Raw genomic sequence first — 27,101 nt, 5'->3', positions numbered from 1 at the left:
AGACCTGAGCTCCCATTTTGATTAAATAAATCTGAGATTGCTAAAATGCTCTTAGTGACGCCATTTCTACTTATTGCCATAAACATGTTGAATTATTGTTACCATCACCCCTATGGCCCATGAAGGACCTTTCAAATTAAACTTTTAAAACTAAACTAGGCTAATTTAAATTCTCCTGGATGTTTCCCCAACCATTTCTCATTCAAGTTGATGAAAAGGAAGTTGCTTTAGAAATCACACAGTAGTCATGAAGTCAGAGACAGCCTGACTGACATGGGCATTATTTCATTGTATGGTTTCTTCAATCTTCCTTCCCTCTTACTGTTCAGTTACAGCTCTCTCCTATGATTTTTGAAAGAGGTCCCAAAATCTACCAAGATTAAAGGGGGGGGGGAATCTGAGAAATGGTGTGCTAACTTTGGAGAACATGGTGGGGAAGAAACCCAGGTCTATCTTCAGTATCTGAAAGGTTATGTAGGTGGAGCAATAAAAAAATGAAGCAATTACAGGTGAAACTTGAAAAATTAGAATATCGTGCAAAAGTTCGTTTATTTCAGTAATGCAACTTAAAAGGTGAAACTAATATATGAGATAGACTTATTACATGCAAAGCAAGATAGTTCAAGCTGTGATTTGTCATAATTGTGATGATTATGGCTCACAGCTCATGAAAATTCCAAATCCACAATCTCAGAAAATTAGAATATTCCATGCAATCAATAAAACAAGGATTGTACATAGAACAATATCGGACCTCTGAAAAGTATAAGCATGCATATGTACTCAGTACTTGGTTTGGGCCCATTTTGCAGCAATTACTGCCTCAATGCAGCGTGGCATGGAAGCTATCAGCCTGTGGCACTGCTGAGGTGTTATGGAAGACCAGGATGCTTCAATAGCGGCCTTCAGCTCTTCTGCCTTGTTCGGTCTCATGTCTCTCATCTTTCTCTTGGCAATGCCCCATAGGTTCTCTATGGGGTTCAGGTCAAGCGAGTTTGCTGGCCAATCAAGCACAGTAATTCCCAGTCATTGAACCAGGTTTTGGTGCTTTTGGCAGTGTGGGCAGGTGCCAAGTCCTGTTGGAAAATGAAGTCAGCATCCCCATAAAGCTTGTCTGCGGAAGGAAGCATGAAGTGCTCCAAAATCTCCTGTTAGACCCTGGACATAATGTAGCACAGTGGACCAACAGCCGCAGATGACATGGCTCCCCAAATCAACACAGACTCTGGAAATTTCACACTGGACTTCAAGCATCTTGCAGTGTGTGCCTCTTCATTCTTCCTCCAGAGTCTGGGTCCTTGAGGTGCAAAAGTTGCTCTCATCAGAAAAGAGGACTTTGGACCACTGAACAACAGATCAATTCTGTTTTTCTTTAGCCCAGGTAAGGCGCTTCTGACGTTGTTTGTTGTTCAGGAGCGGCTTGACAAGAGGAATACAACATTTGAAGCCCATGTCCAGGATCCATCTGTGTGTGGTGGCTCTTGATGCACTGACTCCAGCCTCAGTCCACTCCCTGTGAAAGTCCCCAACACTTTTGAATGGCCTTTTTCTGACAATCCTCTCTAGGCTGTGGTCATCCCTGCTGCTTGTGCACCTTTTTCTTCCACTTTTCTCTTCCACATAACTTTCTATTAATGTGCTTTGATACAGCACTTTGGGAACATCCAACTTCTTTTGCAATTACCTTTTCAGGCTTTCCCTCCTTATGGAGGGTGTCAATGATGGTTTTCTGCACAACTGTCAGGTCAGCAGTCCTTCCCATGATTGTGATTCCTACTGAACCAGACTGAGAGACCATTTAAAGGCTCAGGAACCCTTTGCGGGTGTTATGGCTTAATTAGCTGATTAGAGTGGGACATTTTGAGCCTAGAATATTGAACCTTTTCACAATATTCTAATTTTCTGAGATTGTGGATTTGGGGGTTTCATGAGTTGTAACCCATAATCATCTCAATTATGACAAATCATGGCTTGAACTATCTTGCTTTGCATGTAATGAGTCTATCTCATATATTAGGTTCACCTTTTAAGTTACATTACTGAAATAAATGAACTTTTGCACGATATTCTAATTTTTCGAGTTTCACCTGTATGTTCCCCTGTGATATATAGATTTTATGACTTTTTGAACATTAGAAATTATTTTAACTTAGAAACATTTCAGAGTTGTTTGATATTTGACAAATACCAGGTATGGTCTTCTCTTGCTAGGATTGTTGTTGTTGTTGTTGTTGTTGTTGTTGTTGTTGTTGTTGTTACTCTTTCCCTTATTTGCTATATTCCTTTTTGTAAAGCTTAAACAAATTTAATTCTAAATTTCAGAGGGAGATGGAGCAGAATTGTTCAGTTGTTCCAGAAGACAGGACAAGAAACAGTGGTGTAAAAAAAAAAAGCCTTAACTGTAAGACCTGGTCAAGAAAGAAAAGAATTACGAGTCAGAAGCTGATGAACTGTCTGTTTAAACTGGCAATGTTTGAACAGATTGATGGCCATCTGTCATCTGTAATGGATTCCTGCATTGGTAATTTAGACTACACAATCTTCAGTTTCTTGTGACTCTCACATTCTGATAATTTATACGTAGCCAATTGGTCAAAAGAAAAGTATTTGCAACTAGAATTGTTATACAATGTAGTGTTTGAAGCAGCCCCATTAGCTGCTGGAATTGTGATTTCTTTGTCTTAGAATCCAAATTCTTCTTGATCCATCTTTTCCAATAACTGTGCATTTGCCTCACTGAAACCATTATTCTAGGGCAGTGGTTCCCAACCTTTTTTTCGCCTCGCACCCCTAAAGAAATTTCACTCGAACCTCGCACCCCCTGAAATAAATAATAAATAAAAATGCCAACATATAGCCAATATCCTATTATTTACCTGGACTTTTCTCGCACCCCCTGGAATATCATCTCGCACTCCCAGGTTGGGAACCCCTGTTCTAGGGATACCACTGTTTTAAGGTGCAGCAGTGACTTGTGATTTTAGTGCTGCATCTTTATTTTTGAACTATTACACCCATTGCCCAACTTGTAATCTTCATTGTAGTAATTTGAGCTCTATAAATGCACTTTTTCTTCAACCCAATTTCAGAACAGCCAGTTTAATACTAGTTCTGAACTTACAACCATTTGCTTATTGACAATAGGAATGCATAACGGCTTCTGGAAAAAAAATGTTTGTGGAATTGCAATTCAGGTACCTTGCAATCAGCTTGCAGCATCTCATGATCGTGCAACTGTGATTTAGTTTTTTTTTTTTACCATTAAATGCTATTGGTTAATCTGGATTTACAATTCTGACCATGGTAACTCAACTTGTAACTACAATTTATGGTGGAAATTATAGTACCACATACAATTTATACCACACATACCACATGCCAGAGTTTCCATTGTAAGTTGCAGTCTTGAATACCCCAAGATTCTGAATGTCTTTTGTCTTGGATACCCCAATGTTCTGTCTTAGTCCAGTTCTTTTCAATATCTTCATAAACGATTTAGATAAGGAAATAGAAGGGGAACTCATCAAATTTCCATACACCAAACTGGCAGAAATAGGCAACACCCCAGAAGGTAGGCTCAAGACCCAACAGACTTGAACACTGGGCCCTATCTAACAAAATGAAATTCAATGGTGAGAAATGGTTACTTTTAGGCAAGAAAAACTAAATGTGTGCAGATATAGAATAAGAGGACCCTCGCTCAATAGCAACAACTGTGAGAGGGATCTAGGAGTTCTTCTGTAGTAGACAATCACTTAAATATGTCAGCACTGTGTATAGCTGCCAAAAAATCCAATGCAATCCTAGGCTGCATTAACAGAGGGATAGATCACATAGTGTTAATACTGCTTTATAATGCCTTGGTAAGACCACACGTGGAATACCACATCCAGTTTTGGTTGTCACAACATAAAGATGTTGAGACTCGAGAAAGAGTGCAAAGAGTCACAAACAAGATTACAGGGCTGGAGGCTAAAACTTATGAAGAATGGTGGCAGAAATTGGGTATGTCTAGTCTAGTGAAAAGGACTGGGGTGACATGATAGCAGTGTTCCAATATTTGAGGGACTGCCACAAAGAAGGAGTCAAGCTATTTTCCAGAGCACAAGAAGGCAGGACAAAAAACAACGGATGGAAACTAATCAAGGCAAGAACCAACTGAGAACCAGAGAATTTTTCTGACAGAACAATTAACCAATGAAATGCCTTGCCTTCAGAAATTGTAGGATTAATATTCCTGGTTTATAGCCTGTTGCCTTAATCATTAAATCAAACTAAAACACAATTGCCCAAGAGGCCAGTGACAAAATCCAGTATAATATTTTCACAAGAAAATTCTAAAATTAGGTAACAGTACTTTTAAAACATCAAGTTAGACTATAATGAAAGTAAGGCAAAGTTTTCGTTGGGTCAAGCTTGATTGCTCATAAATAAATGCATTTATTTAGCAACAAAATTCCCATCTTTTGGAGAAAATAGATTGGCTAACTGACTAACTTCTAGGGGTGTGTTTGTTTGTGTTTATTTACTTTTCAGAATTAACCAAATTGCTAGATGTTGCCATCACTTGGAGCAAGCTAAATAATAAAAACTAAAGCTAGTAACCTGCAAATAGTCTGGCACATTTAAAAGTGGACTTTTCTGACCTGGAGTAACAATGACTATCCTATTGCACACAATCTACTAAGCAATACGATTTGTAATTAATATGTAAACTTAGCCATTTTTTAAAAAAATAGTCTGTATTTATCTATATCAGGTCTGTGTAAACTGCAGTGAATTGCCATCTTGTATTCCAGGTGATGGGGTAGAATATTTAACACACTAGACCCAAAGAGCTGCAGAAGAAAAATAAATATGGTTTTAACTTCAAAAGATGCTTTAATACTTCAAAACCACATTTCAAAGTATTGGGGATTAACAGGATTCACAGATCCCTGGGTTTTAAGCAGAAATCTCTCTGAGATGAATTTTAACCTAATTGATCTGCATTATGGCCTAATGTTTAGCAAAACAAACCACTCACACACACACACAAACCACCAGGCAGGACAGATAGTATTTTAACATTCATTCACACTGTTATGTAGGCCATAATTTAGATAGGCATTTCATTGGAACAGAAAATGATTAAAATAAAATGGCTTCTTTAGAAAATTTAGTTTAGCCTGCAGGCCTACTTTTGAAAAGGGAGGTTTGTCATAAATGAAATTACCATACCAAGATCACCATGGTATTCTACGTTTTGAGATGCCTGCAAGAGCATTTTTTAGCTCATCCATAGATGAGAGATCTTAGGTGAATATTACTTTATTACAATGGCTTTTTAAGTGTCAAAACTTTATCACTGCCACTTTGTACAAGAATCAGTCTAATCTCTTCCAGCAAACAGTGATTTTGAGGCAGAAAAACAAACCCAATTTATTAAGAATAAAAATATAAAAAAACAATCATTTTAAATAAAGTCATGTGCAAATTAGGTTGAATTTTAAATAATACTCTCCTTTAAAGACAACCAAAGGAAAATACTGAAATTGTTAGAACACAATTCACCAAGCTAACAACGATTCATCAAAGTGATGCAAGTCTTCAGTGTTAGGTATTACTGAATTCAATGAACACTGAAACAGATCATCCAGAAAATCCTGTTTTGCAAAACTTTCAAAATCAAATTTCTTCAGAGGTGGTTTGATTGATGGGTTTCTGTGGTCTTCAAGTCCATTTTCCTTTAGAGGACTGAAGTAATTAAGGTCATTATCTATGGTCTGTAAACTGGTATTGTGGTCAGTAGATATCGGCATGTCTGAATTGCCATCTCCCATTTCCAAGTATCTACATTCCTCTTCCTGTGGAAATTCTAAAGAACCAACAGTTGTAGTTGGAGACAACAGCAGCTCAGATAAAATGTCATCGTAATTTGAACTGCTGCATTGGGATATGTCAGTGCTTTGAGAATTAACAGATTTACTATCCCAAACTTCAGTCTGCATTTCTTGGGTATGTAACACGCTTGTCTGCAAGGGTTCCATCTGTTTTTGTGTCTGGTTCTTGATAGTTTTGCAAGTGTTTTTGTGCTTTGTTTTAGCTTTTACCAGTTTATCTAGTGAAGCTAATTTCTCTTTTTTAGCCTTAAGTTGTTGTAAAAGTGTTAAGCGTAGTTGATGAGTTTTATCAATAAATGACCCAGTATTTTCAACAGATATAAAATTCTGGTTTTCATGGGGGGTATTTTTCAGCAAATCTTGCTTAGTAAAAGCATCCAATGAACCTGATCTTTTAGTTACAGCTTCACTTTTTCTAGCTGGGGCAAGATTTTTGACAGGAATGCTTGCAAAAGAAACAGCGGTCAGAGGTGATGTTGGAAGAGTTCTACCTGAAGAATGCAATGTTGCCACTTTATTTTTTTGTGAAGATTTAGTTTGGAAACCACAGAAGTGGACTGCTTGCCTAACAAGTGAACTGGAATTTGTTTCTTTTTGCATTGATTTTTTACAGTTTTTTGATTTATTAGGAATCACCACACTTTTAGGCATAAAGGAAGAATATTTTCCAAGTAAGCCATTTACCCAACTGGCTACAGATGGCTTAATTCCATTTGTACTGGATGAGTGAAAGGTAGGACTTTGGGGAGATGGAGCAGAAATGTGGGAATTTATTTTTATTTCTTGACTGAACTCTACAACATTAGACGTTCCCAACACAGTGTTTCCCAATGTTGTTTTGTTGGTTTTTTTCTGAGCATTCTTTGGATGGCAATTGCTGCTCTCTTCTACTGCAACTAAGGTGACTGCAGTTTCTGTCCCCTGTGGTAATAGTATTTCGGATGAGAAATTTATTTTGCCATTACTTAAAGCAACTGATGGTATAGTAACTAGATTACTTGCATTAGATGGCTGTCCTTCATGCATGGGAGCACTGGTATTTCCTAACACTATACTTTTTTTTTTAATATCTCCTTCTGGGGTAAGTGGGCACACATCTTTCTGATCCAACTCTTGCAACAGCGATGGACCTGTTTTGATTATCTGCTTATTTTCTATATGTCTATCTTCTAGCAGCTGTCCACCTGAGTCAAGATTCAGGGTTACAACATCATCATCAGACAGGTTGTCCAAGCCATGAAGCAAATTGTTTTTCTGATTGCTTGCTATGTTTTCTATTTCCTCTATATGCGTGTTCAGCATGCCAACTGTCTTGTGACAAGTTAAAGGTACTCCCTCTGCAGTTTCATCATTAGCGTATTTAACTGGAGTTTTTGATTGTGATGTCATTGTTTCTTCAATTTGTAAATCCAAACAACTGTTCATTTGTGGTGGCTTTCTTTCCCAAATGACAATATGTATTTCTGCAGAAGGAACCCCAAAGGTATCATGCCTTCTGGAGAATGACCCTTTTAAGTCATCACACTCAAGCCATATTCCTAAAAATAAAATATGAACAATTCAGAACATTAGGGTACAGTTCTTATACATTTCAGATAAACTAACCTTTAATCCTCACTGAATATATGTATATTCAACTATAATTTATGTATGATTTGTTGAAAACAGATAATTTTGAAATGTGTGTACTGAAATATATCTGGTTTGTTTTTTCATTCTTCCTCTATACCTATTGCCTTGCAGCTTTAGGAATTCAATAAGAGAACTAGGAATAGCCAGTCAACCACTAACCATGCTTCCATGATTTAACTGAAAATCAGTTAGCCAACCATAATACGCTCAAGATTTCAAGTTTGTTTATTGGATTCTCACAATAAAAGCCTGTGGCTCATTCATTGACACTGCATTATACCTAATGCAATATATGTATCTCATATAAATCAGCATTTTTAATCTACAAAAGTTTTGAGTCACTTTCAAATGTTTTTCCCCTTCCCCAAACATCTACATGAGTCAAATATTCCATGGAGAGTCTCAAAAGAAAAACATCATTATTTGATATTTTGCAAGGCCATCTCTGCTTGACTGCTTGGAGGCTTGTGTGCTCACCAAGGGAGATCAAGAAACTTGTTGCTTATAATTTATTTAAAGTCTCCCGTAAGTCTCCAACAAGTACAGATGGCTATCAGGTAATTCACACAAAAAGATGTGCCTTTAACTTTTTTTATTACTTTTAATTTTCTTCACGTAAGGGTGAACTTTCTGCTTCTTTGAGATAGGTAGCTATTTCTGTGAATGCAAAAATCAGAAAAAGCAAGCTAAAATCTAATTAGATTTGGCTTGCTCTGAAGATTTACCCTAAAGGTCTTTATGTATTGTATACAATTAAACCAAGAAGCAAATACTAAACTAGTCCCTAGACACCTACCAACTCTTCTTTGGACTTGAAGTTCCACAAGGTTGGCTCTGACTAGAAACCATGTAAAGACATGTTGATGCAGGAATTATTTGGAAGGTTCTTTCCCATATACTTTGAAGCATCGTATTACCATATGAAAGGGATAAACCGATATATACAGGTAGTCCCGTTATTACATACAGGTAGTATTACCACATGAGAGAGATAACATACAGGTAGTCCTCAATTTATGACCACAATTGTGCCCAAAATGCCAGTAAGGAAATTGTGAACTGACATCTAAAGAGACATGACAGGTAGTTCTCGAATTATGACCACAATTGAGCTCAAAATTTCCATTGCTAAGCAAGGCATTTGTTAATTGAGCTTTGCCCCATTTTATGACCTTTCTTGCCACAGTTGTGAATCACTGCAATCGTTAAGTTAGTAACAAGGTTGTTAAGTGAATCTGGCATCTCCATTAACTTTGCTTGTGAGAAGGTTGCAAAAAGTGATCACATGACCCTGGGATGCTGCAACAGTTGTAAATGTGAAAAATGGTCATAAATCACTTCGAATGGCCACTAAATGGACTGTTGTAAGCCAAGGACTCTCTCTGTCTCTCTCTGTGTGTAGTGGGGGAGGCTAGCAAGAGAGACTTCCAGAATATTTTCATTTCAAACCAGCCTCTTTCAAGGATGCTCTTTCCTTTCTTCATCATCACACACACTATTTTTGGGTGATGTTCTCTGGCTAATTCACACCCCTCCTCCTTTATCACTTTTGATTTCTTCCTCCTCCTCCCCAATTTTTAGGCTCCTAAAATGTCTTTTGTATTTCTGTATTCCTTGGTCTCCTCCAAATGTGGCTCAGATACCACTGTATTATTAATTATACTGGGACTGTTAGTATTACTAGCAGATACAGATAGATGGATATTTAAAAAGGATAAAGCTGATACAGGGAACAGTGTACTTACCATCAGATGCCAAGATCCAGGTTATGAAGTGCTTTGCCTTCTGATATTGAACCACAGCTGTTACTCGATATGAATATTCTTGAAATTGGAATGAGTAGGCTAACAAATTGTTATGCGGCAAGCCTTCAACAAAATGCACCATCAGAACTGAGGAGATCCTACCAAATAAAGATTAAAAATTTGTGATTTTAGAAGTAAAACACATCCCTGATACTAGTGTTAATTACCTCACCAAAACTGAAAACATGCATGGGATATAAAGCTAAATACGAGTAACCAATTTGTGAGTTTTCACAAAGACCTCAAGGAATGCAAAACATTTGGAAATCACATCCCAAGTGAGATTATATAAATGAATACAATTTATATAATCTTATTTGGGATATTATTGTAACTCAGAATTGTTAAAGAGCAGTCCCTTAAGAAGATATATTTCCTAACTGACTTCTTCGTATTTATGTAATGTCATTCAAAGACTGAATTCACACATTATGTTAAGCTAGCTAATTAACTATGATTTACCAAATAAACTACAGTTCATGTAATATAGCGTGCTCTGTGAAAAATATGTTATGGCTTGGCTTGATGGATGAATACAAACAATAATGCTGCCAACGATGAAATACAGATCTTTAAAATTTACATTAGCTGTCACTTATTATTGCTTACCAACTACTGATGTAGTTTTACCTCATTTGGGGATTATAATAAAATTCTCACTTACTTTTCTAAAACCATTTTTCTTCTTTGAGATGTGTGATTACACTTATTACAGGGAGCAACATGAACAGCATTCAGTGGGTGCCACTCTGGGATTATATTTGTAAACGTTGTCATTGTCCGCTGACAACTAAAAATAAAATGAATATATATTCAGGTGAAACAAGGTTAATAATTTATTCCTATATTTACAGGATGTCATCAGTTGGAACAATTAATATTTAAAGAATAGTGTCCATTTACTTCACTTAAAGTATAAGATAGTATTGAATGTTACAAAAGTTGTATCTTCTGGAAAATTTAAACTCTGGAGGAATAATTTGAGATTGAACTCAATAAATGCACCTGAAAATTTTTGTAAAATAAAGGTATTTTACTTCTATTTCAGAAACACATAAAAATTTAACCATCAAGATACAATACTGTATAAATCTCATATCAGTTAGGACTACTTTAGATTTTAGATGGGTTATAATCAAATTGGTACAAACTACCTGTTTGAAAATTTAAGTTTTTAATAGATGCCCTCATTCAAATGGGCTTTTCTGCATCAAAATATTGAATATGGATGGTTAAGACATTTGATTTTTCTGAAAATTACTGTATTTTTATGTATATGTAGTCTCAACTTATTTGTCTTATTTTGTTTCCTCCCCTGCTATTTTATTCCTTATTTTTTCTCCATCCTTCATGTTTTGCTTTAGTTTAAAGAGCAGAACAAATACAAATCCAGCAGAGCTAAATATGAATGTTAATTTGGGGTAGTAAGAATTGATTTGACATCGTAGATAAAATGATTGAACCAAGATGTAAATTTAGGCTAATATTGAAGGGAAGCCTGTAATTGGCTTCCTATTTTATGCTCAAAGAAAACATATACTATGACACTTTAAAAAAATTATGTTTATGTCTCAATGCATACAATTACAACAGGTAGGATAAATCCTGAATGGCAAGAATAAAAACCTCAGCCTCTCAAATATTACAGCAGAGGGTTGTGCTGTTTCAGAGCCGTGACTCAAGATACCCAGTAAGGAAATCATATGCTCACAGCTGCCCCCTCCTGCCTGTATAATTTATTATTTGCTAAACACTGATTAAAATGCATGGTTATACCAAGGAGGAAGGAAGCTCAGAACTTAAAGAAACTAACCTATTGTTGATGTGGTAGCCACACTGCAAACATTCAAACTTCCAGGAGAATGAATGGAGAAAGAGATTCTCTATTGGACGATCTTTCCGTAGAAGTAAAGGAAAAGCAAAAACTGGACTTTCTTCCTCCCCTTTGAAGAAAAACACGACAAAAATGTGGCTATAATACATGTAATGTTGATTATTTCAAAGAAATGAGATGTGAAGTATATAATTCTAAATATACTTATACTCTATTCTCTAAAAATGTATTTTAAATATTAAGAAATTGTAAAAGCCAATTCTTTTTTTAACAAGTATTTGTGTACCAGTTTGTATTACTGTAACGTGCATAGAATATATTGCTGATCGTTCATATAATAAAAGGATAAGAGGTGAAAGGATCAAAGGCATTGATACATCTATACAATATAAATCTTTCTAGTTAGGAAGATCTGCAAGTATACTTTCACACTACAGATTATACATCGTTTCCTAGTGTTGAAAAACTAATATATTTAATATTTTTCAGAAACTAAGTAACACTATAAACTTTAAATTATGTAAATAGGGGAGTACATCGTGAGGGTGGTGGCTACTGGACTAATTAACTGACCCCACCTCCCCCGTGCTTCCTGCTCTCCCTCAGTCCATCTTTTTAATTTCATATTATTGTACTTCCAATATTTTTATTTATTCCTTTGCTATTGTCAAAATGTTTACATTTTGTTATCATCTCTTCCCCCCTCCCGTTTTATTGTTGTAAGATGCCCAGAGTAGCCCCATGGCAAGATGGGTGGCAAATAAATTAAACAAACTTCTTGAGTTGGAGAAATCCTGCCAAATTCTTATAAAGTTGTAGCTTCACACTGCTTTACAGATGTATAGTAATAGTAATACCGTAGTAATAGTAATAGTATAGTGTGTGTGTGTATGTGTGTGTGTGTATGTATGTATTTAAGGCTCCAATCCTATCCTTAATTATCTAGGAATACTGATTTAAGTATGAATTGGAGACCTCCATATGAAAGAAATGTGAGTCTTGCTTTATAGAAGGGTGCAGGAAATTCTGATAAAAAGAGAACAACAACAAAAAAACAACCACCAGATACTTAAAAGATCTAATTCTACTGTTCACATACATACTATTGCTGATGCAGAATAAAAAGTACGAAACTGACTAGCTTACTAAACAGAAAATTACTTGCTAACGTTAACCAACATTCTGGGAATTCATGAACTACATACTTTATTTTATATTAATACAATGCTGGTACAACTAATGCCAAAGTTATATGGTGCTACAAGAATTAAATATAAAGGGCTCGTGGGGCTCACGTTCGATAATTTTTCTTTCTTTCCTTGCCTTGAACAGTTCCTTCTTCCTTTTCTTTCTTTGTCAGGTTGAACACAGTAGCAAACTAATCTCTGTGACGTTTGACATTGTTTTGTAGACGTAGCAGCAACCATACTTTGCTATCTCAAACAACGCTGCTTTACAGTCTGTCTTATGCCTAGGGTCTGGGAAGAATGAAGTGTCTTGAGCTCTTAAAGTGCAAAACTACGTAGCCAGGCAGGATAATACTATCAGTTCCTGTTTACTATTTCAACATTCAAATGATTTCTCCTCCTTTTTTATCAATGCTTAAAGCACCTATGCTGCATTGAGTGAAAAAAAAAAAGTCTATTCCCTTCAAGAAGCCCAGAAACTTTAGTGCTTGTGCACCTTTCTCTTCAGATTCCCTAGCAACTGATATCCAGAGGAACAGTGCTTCTGAAAGTGGAGGTAATATACGGTTATCATGACTAGCACCTTTGTTTTTCATAAACCTGTCAATTGTCATCTAGTCTAAGATGGCAGTGTGATGACTGGTGGCAAATGCCATAGTTCATTACTTTCTTTTCATTATCCAGGATTTCCCCCCATTCAGTCTTGTAAAAACACAAGGTTTGTTTTCAAAAATGTTTCAGAATTAATCCCTACCATTTTTATATAGAGCCAGGAAAAAAGACTCATCTGAAAACCCCAGAAATTCTTTATATTCAAAGGAAGTATACCGCTAAATATTCAGATATTAGACACTAGCTACTAAAATATTAGCTCATGTTTTCATGCTGAGTTTGAGTGTTTCCCAGAACCAAATGGTTGACTTCCATGAGATGAAGAAAATAGGCTGTGTGGACTGATTTAGATAAGTACTCATGGCTCAAAAAGTAGAAGAATATAAACACTAACCTTATAAATTAATGACAAATATAATCAAGTTTCCAGCTAACAAAAAGATCAAGTTTAGCAAGTTATAGTGTGTGTGTGTGTGTGTATATAACAATAAGAAGAAAGATTCTGATATATAATGTACATATATAATGTACACACATATATATATAATATATATATATATATAATATATATATATATATATATATATATATATATATATATATATATATATATATATAAATATATATATATATATATATATATATATATATATATGTACACATATATGTTTCTTCTGCTGCTCTTTCAAAAGAATTGGGGGGAAAAGGAACATGTAAGAAAGCAAACTGCAGTGGTTAAAAATGCAGTTCATTGTTTAATTGTTGTTCTCCCAAATTTGCAAAAACAAACTAAAACCCCACACAGACATACACATTGAGTAATTACTTACCAAATTTACACCCAAGCAATGGCTGAAGTTGGAGAAATATAGTATTCCTCATTTCATTTAAATGGGATTCAGCTCTTGACAAAACATCCAAAGGAAGTTCTGAAGCAAGTTCATCTGTACAAAACAGTTTGATAATCAATAACCTTTCCCCCCCAAAAAAACACCTCATTTCAGCAATGAACTAGGTACAGTTCAGCATGCCAGATAGATAGATAGATAGATAGATAGATAGATAGATAGATAGATAGATAGATAGATAGATGGAAAATAGCGTGTGATTTAATTCGGTTCCCACAGCCATCAGAAAATATGCTGACTGGAAGCTGCTTAAGAACTATTAGTTAATACTGCTTGCCAAAGCCAAATTTGTATTCTGCTCTTGTGAAATGCTTTTTAAACAGCACTCTGAGGAAACTTAGGATCCTTCAAAAATTGATCCAATATTTCCCTAGTTACCCACTAGAAAAACAGAATTACTGATATATTAACATTCTTGAAAAATGTTTACAAATACTAATAATCACTCTCTATAACAGTGGTGGCTAACCTTTTTGGGCTCCTATGCCAAAAATTGTGCGTGCACTTGCATGCTTGCACTCGCATGCCAGCACCAAGAAGGCAATGTGCCCCCACACCGCCTATGCATGCGCATGTAATTCTCACCCCCCCACCCCACCCTTACTTGCACTGCGCCTCACAGCTGATTTTCGGCCAGTTTGAGGCCTTTTTCAGCCTCCCAAAGGCTTCAGGAAGGTTTCTGCAGGCCGAAAACTAGCCCCGTTTTGTCATTTCCGGTATTTTCGGAAAAACAGGAAATGATGAAACAGGACTAATTTTTGGCCTGCAAAGCCTGCAGAAGCCTTCCTCAAGCCTTTGGGAGGCCAAAAAAGGCCTCAAATCGGCTGAAAATCAGCTGTGAGGCGTGCGCATGCCCAGTGAGGTAAGTTTGCCTGCAGCTCGCATGTTGACAAAAATGGCTGTGTGTGCCACCTATGGCATGTGTGCCATAGGTTCACCATCACGGCTCTATAAGATGAGGAAGCCAGACAGAGTTGCAATGTTTTGTCCTCACTCTTGTTCAAAGATACCTGAAACATATCCCAGAATCCATTCTAATGTGCCTGGATTTCTTTATCAAACATTTAGGGGCTCTTTAGCAGATAAATAGATGTAGGAAGGATTTCCAAAAGATCAATCTCAAAATTATATGCCAAACATATGTGCTACATTGGACTAATTCAAGGTCATGACAATATTCAATGAAAATTATCTTCAATATCAAACTACCATTATATTTGTATTTTATCTGGTCACATCTGGATGCTAATATTGCATGGGAAGTTATCAGCAAACATGTAGCTTTAGGAATAAATGTTTATATAGGGAGCAGGATAGAGATGGTATGAATAGCATTTGAAAGTGGAAATGAGACCCACAAAAAAGTAAAGCTTGACAGCTTTTTAATTGACTAGCTTTCATTAGAGCTGATTTGAATATTCTAAGGTTTTTAAGAACCCTAAGTTTTCATTTCCAGTATTAAAGGTTGCTGTACATTCTACAAACAAATCTGATTCCAGAGAGAAACAAGGATACCCTAAGCCCTACTACAACGATTTTTACTTTTTATATGTACTTTTTACATATACCACAATATATAAATAACATGTCTTCAAAATAAACACCCCCCCCAGATTGGGCTTACCCCTTTGGCAAGTGTTCACAAGTACAGCAGCTTCGTTATACTTTGTGAGCAGACTCTGGATTACCGACGTGTTTTTGGAGAGTCCAGTCAGAATTCTTAATGTTTCCAAATGTACCAGTATTGACAGAATGCAATCTAACCAGCAGAGAGCATGTGTATTTCTCCATTGAAGCCACAAAGGCTCTCGCAGAGACGATTTGCTTTGTTGCAGATCTTGAGACTCTGATGGAACCATCTCAGGGGTTGATAACAGCTGGGTTTTCACACTGAGCACTTCTGCCGAGTTTTCTTGAGCTCCCAAGCCCATTTTCTGGCTGATGGATTCAGCTTCATCAGAAAAAGCTGCCTGCTTGGCTTCTGAAAAATCAGACTGCCCTGACTGAGTCCTAATCAGATTATTTGCATTGCAGTTGGGAATAAGAGCAGATCTGAATGTCTCCTCAGTGTCCATCAAGTCATCAGTCCTAATCCATTTTAAGCATGGTTCAATAGAAGAGGTCAATAGGTTTGTGCCAGATAACTTTCTTTTCCCACAAGTGCTCTGAGATGAATAACCTTTTGCATCCCTGGGAATTATAATAGTGCTTAGTGGTGCAGACCCTAGAGGATAAACGCACTGGGAAAAAAACAAAAAACAAAGACATTACGCTTACATTTAGTCTGAGTAATTAACAACATAAGCACATTTCACAAATGAAATGGAGAAACAGTCACAGAAATATTAACTACAGCCATAGTCATCAACTTGCTACCACAATTTGGACTAGAATTTATTTTGTTAAGCAAGACAGTTGTTAAGTGAGTCACATCTGATTTTATGGCCTTTTCTGCCACACTTTTAAAGCAAATTGCTGAAGTTGTTAAGTGAATCACATGGTCAGTATCCAGGTCCCCCCCATTGATTTGCTTGTCAGAAGGTGAGAAGGCTACAAATGGTGATCACACTGACCCTGGGGCACTGCAACTATCATAAAAATATGGTTGCCAAGTGCCCAAATTTTAATCATGTGATCAGAGGGATTCTGCAATGGTTGTAAGTGTGCGGACCAGTCATAAGTCACTTTTTTCAGTGCTGTGTAACTTTGAAGAGTTACTAAAAGTAGAGAACTTCCTGTTCAGAAATTAGGCGTCCAATTAAAAACTATTAAAATCCCAGTCTATTTTAAACAGTACTGTTCTCTGATACAATATTTTTTTCAAAAAAAGTATCCCTCATACTGCACAGCAACAAATCTATAAAAGTATTTCCTTTGCATGGAGTGTCTGTTTAAAATTATTTATGAGATGGGGGGGTAGCATGTTTTTGAAGGTTATTTTTAAGCGTTACTTTTCTAGACATTTCTGTGCTTAGAAATACAATTCTGCTACTGGTTCCTTCCTGTGCTCCACATAAATGAAGGGTATTTCTAGTTTCCTTGAATCAAGGTTACACTTTACTGACTGTAGGCTCCAGCTGCTCTCTTTTTTTTTCTTTTCTACTGATTAACCAGCCTTCCCTTTCATTGCTGCAATCTTTTTTCATGTCTTTATTCACAGCCAAAGTAGTACCTGTTGCTTCTTTCTCACTGAGTGTTCCAGCCTACTCTGACAAGTAAAAGATGAGAATGGGTTTAATATTAGAAGAGCCAACACTTCCTTCTTTACAGGTTCTTCCTTCTTCTTCCTGCAATTTATTTTTTGTCTCTACAATTCAGAACATTGTGAAGGCTCCATAAAGGATTCTTCTTTCTCTGGTAAACTTTTTTTAATCTATAAAACATTAGGGTGTGAGTACTAAAAGGCAGGATTCATGTTCACAGATATACCTGAGGTAAGCAGGGACTGAAGCAGACACTTAATATCCATAATTGAAGCGATGTTTAACTACACGAGGGGTTTAAATCTGTGGAGGGAGGGAAGCTGGGGATTCCTTCACTTAAGGAAAAGGGCCAACTTTTTTTGTATTATGAGTGGTCTAGGGAAATTAAACTCAACATAAGCACATTAAATTTATCTTAAGTTTAAACATCAGTTTTAGTTTTTATTTTATATACCATCTATGCAAATTGGGGAAAGTGATTCTGGGACTTACAAAATGTGTTGGGGAACTGCACAAATCCAGAGATTTACCAATGCTAATTCTAATATAAAAATATGTCTAGAAATTAGCTACACTATTTTACATTTAAAAATCAATAGGGATGTTATAACTTTAGGTATCCTAAAGCAGACTGCTCTATAAATTATCTATGAAGTCTAAGAATGCTAGAGATAACGGGAGTGGAATGGGTACTTTTCTTTCTAATCGGTTTCCTTTCATATTGTACATCATATAACTCAAATATGTAGATTTTCTTGAAAACCATTTTGCTGAAAGATATTCTGCTTGACCTTAATAGACCCAATTTCAGTGGTGGCAAATCTTTTTCAGCTCCTGTGCCGATAATTGCGCGTGTGCTTGTGCGCTTGCGTGCCAGCACCCAGAAGGCAATGCGTGCTGCCCCCCATCCCCTGCGCACGTGACCCCCTTGCAGCGCTGCGCATCTGTGCATGTGCACACGATCACTCCTGCACGCCATCTATTTGTGCCCGTGACCCCTCCGCGTGTCTCTGCGCATGTGACCCCCCCCAGCACGCTGCATGTCTCTGCGCATGCTCACATGTCTCCCGCGCACCCCCACCAGATACCCGACAATCAGCTGTTGGGCGGCGGCGGTGTGCACAAATGTGCAGTGGGGCTCTTCCAGGCGAGCTCTCGCGTGCTGGGGGAAATGGCTCTGCGTGCCACTTCCGGCACGCGTGGCATAGGTTCGCCATCACGGCCCTAGATAGTTGATATTATTTTCTGTGTTAAAGAACTACTAAGTGATGAAGTAGAATAATAACTGGCATATCACAAAAGGTATCCAGATTAAGGAGGACAGAATATAGAAATGTTACACAAACTTTAAGTCAATAACCTCCCAAACTACTGAAATACCTGTGGATTTTCACACAGAAAAAGAGATTCTTCAAAATTGATGTGGTATTTTCTTAGGTGTCGCATCAAACCCATCCTTTTACAGACTGGGCAGCATCCATCTGGAGTTTCTTCAGCAGAATTACAATTCTAAAAAGATTAATACCAGACAACAAATGTATTGAGCTGAAAGATCAAAACACTGCAAAATAATTTTTATAAAATGCAAAGCTGAATTTGACATCAACAAAATAACATTAAAACAAATAATTAGAACAAGTTATATCATTGATCATTTGACCTTTACAGAATGTTCACTTGTATTTATATAAAGCATAACACATTACTATAGTTCTGAACTCCATGTATATTTCATGAACTAGAACAAATATTTTCATGTACTAAGATCTGAAAATAGTAAATCTTTCGCCATTTCAGTAAGATTTCCGTGGAAAAAATAATTTTATAAGAAATTAAGAGGTCATATATTAAAATTAGACCTGTAAAATCTTTTTTTTTTTAAATTCTCAAAATTGAGAAGGAATAAAAAGGAATTTTGCACAATGTGAAAAGGAACTGAACTGACTTTTCCCAAATACCCCACCATGTGGAGTGCAGATGTCCCTACACCAGTCACTTGCAAACCATTTCCAATCTTCTGGGAATCCATCATTCTCAGGCAATGGCTAAATTACCATGTCACTTGTAACATTTTCAAGTCCTAAGGATTTTTTTCCACATATCCTGAAAAATAAAAAGTGGACAGAAAAAAAGTTATGTAAGCATTTTTCTCATTTCTTAGAAAGTATAGTTTAGAAGAAATGTGTAGAAATGGGATAAGAGGACAGTGCTTAATTATTGTATATCAAAATAAAAACAAAGAATAATGTAGGAAATACACTACAATGGAGATATTATGCCACTTAACTAAATTTAGAAACGTACATCTCTTACAAAACAGGTGAATTAATCACCTCAACGCTCTTTAAAATATTGCTGCATTTGGTCTGTGTTTACAAGCAAATATTTCAATCTACTTATGCTCTTTATCAGATCCAATGCATGACAGATTACAACTTCACATTTTGTTTTACTAATGCAATGCCACTAAGTTTAGGCAGAAAGAATAACCTACATTTTATGCTAGACTTCATGTGGCCCAATAGCGCTGTTCCTCTAACTCACAGGCATTTGAGTAATACCTCCACTCCTTTTTTTGAGACCCATCCCTCCTATAATCAATCCTCTTTGCAAGAACCCCAGCAAACTCCAGCTAAATACAAGCAGGCAGAGCATTCTGCTATTTAAGAAAAAAATCCCTGATGATCAAGAAGGGTGTAGGGAGAACCTGCTGTCCTGCACTTCCACCAACTAGGAAAGGTGGAGATGGCATAAATCTTTCTGTGTAAATCAGAAAACATCAGACAGGGCATCACAGGGGGAACTGGCCTCAGTTCTTTGTTCAGTGCAGAGCTCGTCTCATCTAGAAGGAGCGTGATGTTTTTCTCTCTATAAGAAACTTAATTACATCAGGATGACATTTTCATTCCTTAAGACTCCTAATAAGCAAGTGACAGCTGATCCAGTTCCAGCTGCTTATCCTAGGAATATGTGATATAATTATGCATGATGGCACACAATACTACCAGCTTTTTAGAACTATGTTTGTGGTCACATTTTTAGCTTCATATCCTTTTTTTTGTTAGCTTTAATGAATGTTAATTATGGTGTAGCATTACAAGAGCCCCAATATGATTATGATTTCAACATCTGATTTAGAAGGTAACTTTAAGAATTATATAATGCAGTACAACTATAAGAAATGAGAAAGAGAGAGGGACACAGATAGGGAGGCTGTAGAATAATGGAGGACTATAAAATAATCAAGAAAACAGCAAATGTATCCCGAAAATTAAACGTAAGAGGGACTAGGAACCCAAGACAGTACATTCACATTGAGGTAATATTTCCCTCAGTCCTGTAAAACTGAGAAAACTACTTAAAATATCTAAATTAATTTGGAAGCTTTAGAGCTCATTATTTTATTATTACTACTAAAACTCTATTCTGTAAGTGTTCTTCTCATGAGACATGTTTACTTATATAAATCAACCTGTCTTTGGTACAACACACTAACTGCATGCAGAACTATCATATACTGCCACATTAATTAATGTGTCTAAATGCCACTGCCACATTTGTTGTATTCAACAATTTTGAATAAAATGTATACTTAGGTTGTGCATGTAAACATGAAAGAATGTACACAAATCCTTAACCAGCTTTATCTATTTCCTGTTTCATATACACTACTCAAAAAAATAAAGGGAACACAAAGACATCCTAGATTTGAATGAATGAAATATTCTTATTAAATACTTTGTTCATTACATAGTTGAATGTGCTGACAACAAAATCACACAAAAGTGATCAATGGAAATCAAATTCAGCAACCCATGGAGGTCTGGATTTGGAGTTACACTCAAAATTAAAGTGAAAAACAACACTACATGCTGATCCAACTTTGATGTAATGTCCTTCAAACAAGTCAAAATGAGGCTCAGTAGTGTGTGTGGCCTCCACGTGCCTGTTTGACCTCCCTACAACGCCTGGGCATGCTCCTGATGAGGTGGCGGATGGTCTCCTGAGGGAACTCCTCCCACACCTGGACTAAAGCATCCCCCAACTCCTGGACAGTCTGTGGTGCAATGTGGCGTTGGTGGATGGAGCAAGACATGTCCCAGATGTGCTCAATTGGATTCAGGTCTGGGGAATGGGTGGGCCAGTCCATAGCATCAATGCCTTTGACTTGCAGGAACTGCTGACACACTCCAGCCACATGAGGTCTAGCATTGTCTTGCATTAGGAGGAACCCAGGGCCAACCGCACCAGCATATGGTCTCACAAGGGGTCTGAGGATCTCATCTCGGTACCTAATGGCAGTCAGGCTACCTCTGGCGAGCACATGGAGGGCTGTGCGACCCCCTAAAGAAATGCCACCCCACACCATTACTGACCCACTGCCAAACCTGTCATGCTGGAGAATGTTGTAGGCAGAACATTCTCCACGGCATCTCCAGACCCTGTCACGTCTGTCACATGTGCTCAGTGTGAACCTGCTTTCATCTGTGAAGAGCACAGGGCGCCAGTGGCGAATTTGCCAATATTGTTGTTCTCTGGCAAATGCCGAACGTCCTGCACGGTTTGGGGCTGTAAGCACAACCCCCACCTGTGGACGTCGGGCCCTCATACCACCCTCATGGAGTCTGTTTCTGACCGTTTGAGCAGCCACATGCACATTTGTGGCCCGCTGGAGGTCATTTTGCAGGGCTCTAGCAGTGCTCCTCCTGTCCCTCCTTGCACAAAGGCGGAGGTAGCGGTCCTGATGCTGGGTTATAGCCCTCCTACGGCCTCCTCCACTTCTCCTGATGTACATACACATGCACTTTTTATTTTTATTTCCAAGGAAATCTTACAGATTTCAATACACTATTTGTAAAGAAAACATTAAACTTAAAAATAATTATATAGGAGAAAAATGCAAATAGGAACCTTCATATTTGCATAATTTGCCTTATCCAAATTAACTTCCAAATTCTGTGCACATTTGAAAAGATAAAGACAGAGGATAAGATGTGTATTAATATATACACTCATGTAAGCATCAGATCTAGATGAACTTGAAATATGTGGTTGAGGTTTTGAAGTTCTTGGTGCTATGGCACTCAGAAATGCAGTATATGTATACACAATGCCAGGCATTATAATATGGAAATATTATATATTATATTATTATATATTATAATATAGGTGCAATGTTGCCCTATTCTGCATCAGGATACTAAATCTAAATGCGTTATTTCTTATTTCAATTGGTTCCATATTCATGGAACTTATGAAAGGTTCATCATAAATCAGGAATATGGGAAGGAACAATTGTTCTAAAAAAAACCTCACATGTATATATTTTGCACAAAAAAAAAAACCCACAGGAAGTGACAAGTGTATAAATATAAAATTATCATGATCAAAACAAATGACATCACTTGATATAATCAACTGGATAAAAATGAAAGTTATTCAAGAAACTGGGGATTGGTGTTCAATGAAATAAAAAATGTAAATTGAAAAAATATATAAAACTATCAATCGTTCCTACATAGCTACATAAGTAAATTAATATCACAATGGTTCTTTCATCTACTGGTGCATTTGCAATAACTTTGTTGCAAGATGTTTACATAGTGCAAAAAGTACACACAATGCAGAGCAAATAAAAACGTAACACTAAGGTGCTCCATGCAAGGATACCATAATTCATAACACAATGTTTAACGGCAAGCATGACCTTGAATTATGTCTGTGTGGGAGATCAATGTTCATTTCTCCTGAGGAGTGGTTACAGTTCCAAGAAATCCAAACTAATGGACAAGGTAAGACTCTTTAAACTATAAGTCTATTGAGAAGATTCTGATTCTTTTGATCTTCATCAAAGATTATTCTGTGCCATATTGACTTAAGAATTCAAATAAGAGGAGCTATACTTTTTATGTTCCAATGTTACAACTCTATCACTATGTTAAAAAAGTATGTATAAGAGTATTGTCTCTACACTTTATTATTATAGAAACTGGGCAAAGCTGAAAGATAAAGGAGAATATGTGTAGCTCAGGGTTGAAACGAGGGGTCCTTGCTTGTTTTATTGCAGAGGTTTCATTTTAACTAGGTAACATCATCAGTGCTAGTCGTGGAAGCTGGAAGGTTGAGATATAAAGCTACAGTTTGGGGAAAAACATTTTGATTACAATTAGCACTATTTATCTCCAACTCATGGGCTACAATTCTTTCTTTGTGAACTTCTGACGGAAAATACTACTAATATCATCATCACTGTAGATTAAACAAAACACCTATCTGAAACAATGACAAATATCTATCTTGTACATATTGAACTATAGCGATTTCTTTTATATTATAGTATATTGTGTGTGTGGTGGGGGTTGACAATAAGTTAGACAACATGGCTATACTGGAACTTCTTAATACTACGTTGGCAGCCTATCACAGTGGAACACAATGAACAATTAAAGGAAGTGAAAAACAGTGATGTTGGATATGAAAAGCAAAAGCAATTTTTTGCACAATAGTTTCATGAAGAATGCTACGAAATATTAAAAGTCTAATTACTTTTCATACACTTTCTGGCATGGGAAGGATAACAGAATTTAGTATTAGCTATACACAAATATGAGTTAGAATGTCACTGCTCCACTGTAATGATGTTTGGGATGCATGTTAAGAAATGCCATTTTCAGATATGTTTAATCAATTTCAGTATTACAGTTGCTATCTGAAATGGTTCCACTCAATTTAAAATAATAATGTACTTTATTACCACATAAAGCACTTATACAAATAAATACCATGAGAACATATACATGACACAAAACAGCAAATATATTTGCCTATGTCCCTGATGACAAAGAATCACAACTGTACTATTAATCCTATTCAGTACTAAACAATATGAAAGTATTATGGATTAATGAATATGGCTACATGGTGCTATAAATTTTCATAGATTAAGTACAATTATTCTGTATGTACGTTGATAGAAGACATACTGAAAGGTATTACATTTCCTTGAAAGCTTCCTGCAATTCAGATTAATTAGTACTATGCAACTGAAAAGGAATGTAGTCCATAAACACATAAATAGCAATTACAGGTATTCCTCGACTTATAACCATTTGTTTAGTGACCAAAGTTACAATGGTACTTATGAACATTTTTTATACTTACAACTGTTGTAGCATCCTCATGATCACATGATCAAAATTTGGACACTTGGCAACTGGTTCATATTTATGTCCCAGGGTCATGTGATCCCCTTTTGCGAACTTGACAAGCAATCAAATGGGAAAGCCAGATTAATTTAACAATCATGCTACTAACTTAGCAACTGCAGTGATTCACTAAATGTTGCAAGAAAGGTTGCAAAATGGGACAAACTTAACTATCTCGCTTAGCAACATAAATTTTAGATTCAACTGTGGTTGTAAGTTGAAGACATCCTGCATATTGAATAAATCAGCATTCAAAGAATTCAATTTTATACCATTAAAATTGTATAACACAAAACACTATTTGTACCTGTTTCCAGCCTCCTTTGTGCTACAGCATTTACCACTTAATCCCTTAAAAGCATTGTCTAACCATCACTGAAGCAATATGATGTCTGTCCTCGTTACTGTTATATTAGCCCAATGATAACCAAGAAACATGCAGTAAATACACAATGTTGAAATTGCCTTTAGAAAATACTAGCTCGATACCCGTGCTTTGCTACGAAACTATATGGTCAGCTTTAGTTTTTGGGGAGGAAAATAAGGGAGGAAAATTCTGCCTCTGCCTACTAGCATCCATTGGTATTCATCTGTCAGTGTGTGAGAGTTGAGGGCTGTTTGGAAACTGAAACATGGAAACTGAAACAGTATTTGCTGTGTGAGCAAGGAGACAGCAAGGAGCCTGAGAGTGGCTTAGCTCAACTGTTCTGTACTAAAGCTGGTTGCTGCTGTGAAATTAAAACTGAAACTCCTCTCCTCTGCTTGTGTTTTGTATTTGGAACAGATTTCTTTTCAGGTGGGGAGGGGAAGTAGAACTCCTTAGCATCAGAGCATGTTAATAATAATATGTATGAAATACTAATACTCTGATGGTCATTTCGAAAAAATCCTTTCTTAGCGAGCACCTAGAAGCCAAGAGGAACATACGTACCAAAATTCAAGTTTGTAGGCTTTACGGTTATGGAGATTTTGTGAGAATGCATGAGTGGTATTTTGCTTTTATATATATAGATTTTATACCCTTAGTAAAGTGTTCCAAACTAAAGGATATAGTATTGAATAAAAATAGCAGTAAGTACTAGTATCATGATTTAGTAAAAACAATGCATACCAGTCATATGCTAAAAACAAAGCAAGGGGGGAAGGTATTCTTCAACATGTCTATGCGCCATATAGTGGAAGTCTATTATAATCATTTTTTATTGAAGTCCCCCATATAAGTGAAACTAGACATTCTTCTGGAAGTATCTGATGCAAGGTCACTATAATCATGTTTATATAATCTAGATGACTGGAATGCTCCCCACATAAAAATGGTATTTTACTATAAATCGATGACACACTTTTAAAAGGGAATTTTAGTTATCTTACTAGTGTCCCTACAATCCTTAGCGTTGAAAAAAGTAAAATCTTTAAACCCAATATGTTTAGCTAAAATCTGCATCCTGGGATAGAAATAGTTGCTTAAAACTTACAAATAATTTAACCAGGACAGTCTCAAACATTTTGTTTTTTTAAAGGCAAATGGACTATATTTTTCCTTTTAAGATGTTTTGCTACTCATCCAAGAAACTTCATCAGTTCTAACTGGATGGTGGTGGGAGGATGGAAGGATTAGTTCTAATAGATGCTGTCAGATCTGTCGACAGAATTAATCCTTCCCATTCCCCCACCCCGCCATCCAGTTAGAACTGATGAAGCTTCTTGTATGAGAAGCAAAAGGTCTTCAAGGAAAAACAAAGAAAGTCCAGATGCCTTTTGAAAAAGCACCTTTAAGACAACAATGACCTGGAAGATTGAAAATCTCCTTAAACATTTAACTGGGATAGTGTTGGTTTTAAATATATACTGGATATCCACCGTGGAATTGGCAGAACAGTGGAATTCTGTCTCATGTATAAACCAGGTGTGCAGAAGTAAATCCCATGGAGTTCAATCGACTTTTCTTTGAGGGAATTCCAGGCTCTCCCTTAAGATTCAACTCAATACCTGGTTTCCATTAGGAAAAGAAGACAGGTGAGTTTTCACCCATCTGATGAACTCCAGGTGCACTGAATTACAACTCCGAGACCCAGCTGATCTTAGAAACATCTGGAAGTTGCAGTCGGACAGTTCTGAAGGGCATTATCTTGAACACTGATGCTCGTGCAAACGTCTTCCCCGTCCTAGCCCCGTATGCATACGTGCATACACGAGAGTGCAAGAAAACAGTGAGACTCGTGTTCAAGCATGCCCCAAGCCCGGTTTCTCTACCTGCGGAGGACCGCAGGCAAAGGAATTACTTACACCACATATAACACGCTATTTATTATTCGTGGTGATGCCAGACCACGCAAGCAAAACCGGAGCACGGGCTCCCCCCCCCCTTAAGGAAACCTGTAACCCGGGCACGATTTAAGGCCTCAGCTCACCTTCTTGGGTCTCCACGCGTGTAGCCCGCGAAAACCACGCCGGGTCAAGCCTCCGCTGCGCTTCCCTGACGACGTTCGCAGCGCGTTTAGGCCGACTGGGCCCTGGTGCAACTTCCGGCGAGTCCTCTTGAAACCGTCCCCTGCGAAAAAAGAGTCCTCGCCCCGAACTGCCCCGCCTTCTCTTCCGAGCCTATGCGCGGGGCGGGTGCTGGGTGGTAGCGAAGGGGAGGGGGGAAAAAAGGCCCTCTGGAAGATAACGGGGGTTTGAATTTTCTTTTTCCTTGGGAAACGCCCACTGAGGGTGCGGGGAAGTTGAGTCCGCTAATGCGGAAGTTATTCTGCGGGATTTTAAAAAAAGATTCCCCCCCCCTCTTAGTTTTGGGGCGTGAGGAATTTAAAACTCCCGATTTAAGCCGTGGTTC

At 37.1% G+C, this 27,101-nt stretch overlaps 1 protein-coding gene across 3 annotated transcripts; it reads right to left on the bottom strand.

Annotated features, from left to right (window-relative positions):
• Positions 1-5,395: 5,395 nt before the first annotated feature.
• USPL1 (ubiquitin specific peptidase like 1) lies at positions 5,396-26,832 on the bottom strand. Of its 3 annotated transcripts, none has more exons than XM_026675032.2 (9): positions 26,680-26,832; positions 19,118-19,166; positions 18,444-18,572; positions 15,485-16,100; positions 13,783-13,896; positions 11,133-11,262; positions 9,984-10,109; positions 9,260-9,417; positions 5,396-7,420 (listed from the first exon to the last, which is right to left on the bottom strand). In XM_026675032.2, the coding sequence occupies exons 2-9, from the start codon at positions 19,118-19,120 to the stop codon at positions 5,550-5,552; spliced, it is 3,147 nt and encodes a 1,048-aa protein (XP_026530817.1). In that variant the 5' UTR covers positions 19,121-19,166; positions 26,680-26,832; the 3' UTR covers positions 5,396-5,549. The 3 variants fall into 3 exon arrangements, with proteins under 3 accessions (XP_026530817.1, XP_026530816.1, XP_087822458.1); XM_026675031.2 differs by having other exon boundaries at positions 19,009-19,166; positions 26,680-26,805; XM_087966332.1 differs by lacking the exon at positions 19,118-19,166 and having other exon boundaries at positions 26,680-26,813.
• Between the last annotated feature and the right edge of the window lie 269 nt (positions 26,833-27,101).

This window comes from Notechis scutatus, chromosome 5, assembly GCF_049901735.1.
Source record: "Notechis scutatus isolate UNSWTSFEM ecotype Mainland chromosome 5, rNotScu1.2, whole genome shotgun sequence".
Taxonomy (NCBI): domain Eukaryota; kingdom Metazoa; phylum Chordata; class Lepidosauria; order Squamata; family Elapidae; genus Notechis; species Notechis scutatus.
This window is presented reverse-complemented; position numbering and strand designations above follow the sequence as displayed.